This window comes from Sylvia atricapilla, chromosome 8 (genome assembly GCF_009819655.1).
Source record: "Sylvia atricapilla isolate bSylAtr1 chromosome 8, bSylAtr1.pri, whole genome shotgun sequence".
In the NCBI taxonomy this organism is placed as follows: Eukaryota; Metazoa; Chordata; class Aves; order Passeriformes; family Sylviidae; genus Sylvia; species Sylvia atricapilla.
The window spans coordinates 31,666,392-31,672,391 of record NC_089147.1 but is presented as its reverse complement, the minus strand read 5'-3'; the positions used below and the strand labels follow the sequence as shown (position 1 = coordinate 31,672,391).

Below are 6,000 nucleotides of genomic sequence, written 5' to 3'. Positions count from 1 at the left end.
CAAAGATTGTCACGCCCAAATCTTGGTGCTCACCGGCATTCCCTGCCCAACCTGCAGCACACACGGATAGCCAGGAGCAGCAGAGGCATCGAGAGCATGCAAAAAACAACCCCACACATCCTTCTGGCAAGTGTTTGCAGCCAACAGCTGATGAGCTGGATGGGAGAAGCTGCCAAAGCAGGAACTTGTGGCTTCTGTTCAGGCAGCACTCTGATCCACTGGCACCAGGAAGAGAATGAGCACTAGGCTGTGCCCTGAGGAAAAGCATGAAGGGGAAGTTGATGGGATTGCTCTTTGCAGAGTACAGGAAAGCAAAGGGATCGCTGTTCTTGCTTGGCTCATACTCCCCAAACACCTCCCTTCCCTGTATTTTATGGCTTTAAACCTTCCCCACATGGCAGAGCTAAAGGATCCAGCTGGATCAGTGCCCACCCTCCTGGCAAAGATCCTCCTTGGTCTTTCTCCTCCTTGAACCATCCTTCTCCAGCCTGGTGCAGACCCCTCTTCCCGATTTCAGCCTCCTGGCCCCTGCACTGCACTGCCCAGGCTTGCCCCTCCACACCCAAACACAGCTCTGCCTGTCCTCTAAAGACACCCACAGAGGATGGTTTCACGGGCACAGAGTGGGGAGATCCACGAGTTCTGTGGATTGGGGCACCACAATGCCAGATTCCAACTTTCACAGACTTTAGTTTGCTGTGTCCACCTCTCTGATGGGCACCAGGAGCTGGGAAGGAGAGGCAACAATGCACCAGTGCCCAGAGCAAGGGAATCACTCAGGTGGTGGCTCAGCCTCTAACTGGGACAAGACTGTCCCTGGAAATCACCCAAGGATCTCAGCGCAGGAACACAAAGCTCACAGGCCAGGTGTGGTGTCCAGAGATGGCAGAGCCCCACCACCCCTGGCTGCAGTCTCTGCTGACACATGGCTGCAGACAGATCTTACCTGGGATTTGGAGGGAAGGCAGTGGGAAATCTGGGATCCTGCCCATCAGCACAATGCTGACCCCGAGCCACGTCTCATCCCACCCAGCGGGAGCTGCTGGGCAGATGCTCCTCAGGAAAGAGGATCACAAGGCAGCACAAGCTCCACAGCCTGGACTGAGCCAAAGCACAGCAGTTCTGTCCCAAACCCACCCCTGGGCCCCCTCCTCCAGAGCCAGCAGCCAGCAGCTCACTCCTGAGCCCCTGGCCCACATTCCCAGGCTCCCTTCCCGAGGCAGCAGCACGCCCCTCCCGAGCACAGCCGGGACCGTGTGGAGCCAGAGCCATGCAGTAAGTCAGACACCACCAGGCAGGATTCAGCAGATTCCATTTAATGTCGTGTGCATATATATCCATACATTTACTTATGTCAATGGTTCGGATGTGCGTGATGCCAGGTCTTGAAAAATCTACTCCTCAGGTTACGTCTGGGAGCAGGAACTCTCAAAAACCAGCTGAAAAATCAGCAGGGGTGGGGTTGGGCTGTTTAAAAACCAACTTTTAGCCCCAAAAGTTGCCAAGGTAAAGCTGTGAATGGAAGGCAGAGGAGGCAGAGCTGAGCCCTAAATTCCCACCCAGCTCTGCAAATGCTGCTGCAAAGGGCTTAGCCAAGGAACCCCTTCCTCCCTCACAGGGAGACAGAACTGATAAGGAACGAGCTCAGCATCTCGTTCAGCATCCCAAGCAACAGTGAGGCAGAGCAGCAGAAGCCACACCCCACCAGCTCTCTGGGGCACGTTTTGGCCAAGGCTGAGGAACAGGGCAGAGAGGTGGAGATAAAGCATCACCTCCCAAAAAAAAAAAAAAAAAAAAAAAAAAAAGACGGAAGAAATGACACTTTCACCACCACGGACGCACAAAAATTGGCTTCTCCTTTTTTTTTCCCCTGGTGTCCAGGGGCCAGGACTGGCAGCTCCTGGGGGAAGGGATGCCCTCCCTGCCCTGTGCTGCCTCCCAGCAGTTGTGGGGTAGATTTTTCAAGGCCTGGAGATGGCTCCCAGGAAGGCTCCTCCCGCCCGCTCGGCATCGATTGCATAGCATTTATTTCACATAAGGCACTGTTTTGCCCAATAGCAATTCCACATCAATGCAGTTTCCGTACAGTCCACATCGGATGGCCTACAGTGCAATAACATCAACTTAAAGGCAAGGTTTGGAAGAATAAACCCAGCTTTAAATTTCAACTGAATATTAAAAAGATAAAGGAAACTACATTTTTCAAAAGCCTTTTTTATTTTCCTTCACCATTGTTGTTTTACAATACAAATATCACCTTGTGAATACACAAAAAACCTACAGAAGATAACTCTGCTTCACGTAAAATACAGAATGGATATATATATATATTTATATATATATTTTTCTCTTCTTCATTCTTTTTTTATAAAAACTATTTTTGTTCTGCACATTGGCAAGTTTAGGATAGGAGACTTCCCCAAACATACAGTATGTATGGTAGGAGTGAAAACTTAGAAGTACATGCAGTTTCTGCACAAATATTTTAAAGAAATAGGTTATCTTTGTTGTTTTTCAACAACACTTCGATAAGGGGATGGAGAAACCATTCATAGTTCACTCAGTGATCATTTTGTAAAATTCTTAAAAAACAGGAGTTCATGGCTGTTTTGCTTTTTAAAATCCAGCTACCAAGTAGACAATAAAGTGATACTTTTTTAGCTTGACCTGCCCACAATGTGTGAGCAAGGTCGGACCCTTTTTATTTGGTGGGGTGGGAGGCTTTTCCCTACACGTGGCAATTTCAACATTATAAGCAAATTTCCAGTTTAATTTAGCTATAAATGCAAAAATTAGTAATTATACAGTATATATAATTCTGCTTTCATGGAATACTTTATTTTAAATAAAAACATTTAAGACTGCCTACTGACCATACAATCAAGACAAGAAAGGCACTAGAAACATAGACAAATCTCTCTCTCTCCCAAGAAGCATTTTCTTTAAATTTTTTAACTCTCTATTCTCTGACATGTAAAAATCTTTTTAAATTTAATTTTTTTTCATACACATTTTGAAAAATAAAGTTAGGAAATACTTAGAAAATCACTTTACATTTTTTTTCTCTTTTTTTTTGGTGGGTTTTTTTGTTTGGTTTTTTCTTTTTTTTTTTTCTTTTTTTTTTTTTTTTTGCACTTTATTGACACAGTCAGTCACTGCAGATTCTACAAAATCAGGATTTACCAAACCTTTCTGTGTCTATCATCTTATTCGTAGCACGGTGCAACAGGTAGAAAGATTTCTTGATTTCACCCAAGGCAGATATTTAGAAACCTTCATATAGTCATTTGCTAGAAAATGGCTTACAGCCCAATCTTTGGGGCAAGAGATATGAAAAGTATGTTTTCCCAAGAAAATAATATGCTTTGTTCCCAGACGTGACTGGAAAGACCAGAACTCATGATATAAAAGCTTTTCATCTATGTTGTCGCATCATATACAAAGGAACATGGTGATGGGCAAATGCAAATCCCAACTCTATCGACAAGAAATGTGTAACAGTGCATGATCAGTTAAATTCTCTTTATTGTTGTCCAACGCAGATCCTTTGGAGAGAAAAAAAGATCACAGTGCTTACCAGGTAACTGAACAGGTCAGGTCCAGGGAGCTGCTAAAGAAAGGGTTAGGGAGCTGTGGGTTTTTGTTTGTTTGTTTGTTTGTTTATGGCATCTTCTCTTGGAGTTGTGAGCACTTGGGACAGGTCCTTGTGGGGCTGTGCTGCCACTGTTACGTGTCACTCACCAGGCGGCTGTACTTGACCTGCCGGCCCCGCGCCAGCGCCGGACACCGCAGGGGCCAGTGGTAGGAGCGAGGTACAATTCCTTGGACATTCTTCTCAAAGTACTGGAAGGGCTTGAACCACCAGACCCTTGCGAGGAGGTTAGTTTGGGAAGCTTCTTTTAGCACCTGCAGGCAGAGAAGAACAAGAGGACTGCTGAAGGGCAGGTCCTTTATTCACACGGCTTCAGCTCGGACCGCTCAGCGGTTTGGTGTTCTGCTTCCTGCTGCTCCCAAAATCTCACCTCCCAAACACATCCCAGCCTCCCTGCACACACCAAACGTTGCTCACCCCTGTCTACAGCACCTCAGTTGTTTGATGGGCCCACAGGAAAGGAAGGAGTGGCCTAAAGACCACTGTCTGTTCTCCCTTGGGAATGAAAAGGCCATCCCAAAGCACGGCTGTTCCATGAGTGCCTCTGAAACTCCACTGAGCTCAGGAAGCACTCTGTGGCCTGGTGGTGTGCCTGTGGAGCCATGAGCAGGGCACGTCCCATCTGGAGGAAGTCAGAACCCTGCCCTGCCCTCCACATGCTCCCAGACTGCTCCCACCTACCTTTCACTTCTCTCAGCCGTGAGCAAGCCCCAGCTCACAGACAGAGAGAGTGGGCAGGCCCTGAGGGAATTATCCAACCCCTCTGCTGCCTGTTTTCCATGCCAGAGGCAGGGACCCCTGTATCCACCCACCCAAAGGGAATACACAAGGACAGGCCTTGTACACTGAGCCTAATCTCCATGTCAAGCTCACGTGTCAAATAAATCCACTGTTGCTTTTCATTTTAAGGCCAGGCACAAGCCCCAGCATGAGGAAGGAGAGAGCAGGACACCAATGTGCGCTCCGGGAAGGATCCAGGGACTGGCATTTCCCAACACCCTGGCAGCTCAGGGCAGCAGTGTTAAGCCACCTCCTGAGTCACATTAGGCAGCAGAACAGGAACGTTTCCACACCAAGGGCTCTGCTGAAGCAAGTCCTCAGCAGGTCTTGGGGCACTGCTGACTCCAGCACTTCCAGCTTGGAAGCATCACTGTTCTGAGAGCCCAGGAGCAGAGTCAAAGCCTGGAATCCTCTGGGGCTGTGTGACAAGAGCTGCACAGACTCCTGTCGCACACAGTGCCTCCCAAACTGACTGAACATCAAAGGGCACCTAATCTGCAAATAGGCATTTGGCTGGAAATGTACCACAAGGCTTGGCTGGGGTGTATTGCTTCAGGCAGCACCAAACCAGTGGAATAACGAGGTGGGAGCTACAAGGCCTTCAGGGGCTGCAGCCAGATGACCTTTAAGGCCCTTTGCAGCCCACGTCATTCCATGATGATTCTGTGATAGGATCTAAAAATCTATGCTGTCACAATACAAACTCATCTTCTACCATCTTAAGAGGTCTTTATTAAACGTAATCAACAGCACAGACCACAGACAAGCAAAAGATCTTTGACCATGAGCAAAGATCATGGCACAAGTCCTTGTGCCAACAGAATTGCAAAAATATGTGCAGGAGACAGCCTTAGGAAAGTCATGGAAAGTATTTGGACACCAATATGGTGCTACAGACTTAAAAATGTCTCTTAACTCCCTTGTCTGCAATCCATGGGAAAGACTTGTGCATTTTATCTCAGAGAATCATGGAAAACCCAGAACTGGAAGGGACCCACAGGGATCACTGATCCAACTCCTGATCCCAACAATCCCACCCTGGGCACCCCTGGCAGTGCTGTCCAAACCCTCCTGGAGCTCTGGCAGCCTCGGGGCTGTGCCCATTCCCTGGGGAGCCTGGGCAGTGCCCAGCACCCTCTGGGGGAAGAACCTTTCCCTGATCTCCAGCTCGACCCTGCCCTGGCACAGCAGGGGAGGTTTCACTTTCCTTAGCTCCTCTCTGATTGCTCCAGTTCACCAGGAGGACTCACCACCCCTTGGAAACACTTTCAAAACCAGGTTCATTTTTAGCAAGGTCTCTTCCTGTACCTTGGGAGACCTGCGGCACAAGCCACAGAACACAGGAAAGCCCCAGCTGGCCTCAACAACCAAACAAAACAAAACCAAGGCAAAAGAATCTAAATGGTTTGTTGTTCTATCACAGATGTGGCCACCTGGCCCAAATTCAGAAAGACTTCAAAGACCGAGGTTACTCAAGGGCAGGAGAGCCCTGCCTGCCTTCGGGAAGACCCTCCCATATTTTTGTGGTCAAGACACATGAAGAATCCCATTAATGAGCCTCTTTCTCC

At 48.2% G+C, this 6,000-nt stretch overlaps 1 protein-coding gene across 5 annotated transcripts in view; it reads right to left on the bottom strand.

Annotated features, from left to right (window-relative positions):
• Positions 1-1,300: 1,300 nt before the first annotated feature.
• The window catches only part of SGMS1 (sphingomyelin synthase 1), an 87,524-nt gene continuing 82,824 nt past the window's right edge, over positions 1,301-6,000 (bottom strand). For all 5 annotated transcript variants that reach the window (XM_066324323.1, XM_066324322.1, XM_066324325.1 and 2 more), the window contains one exon: positions 1,301-3,906. In XM_066324323.1, the coding sequence (XP_066180420.1) occupies positions 3,727-3,906 (180 nt within the window). In that variant the 3' untranslated portion in view covers positions 1,301-3,726. The remainder of the gene's footprint in view (positions 3,907-6,000) is intronic.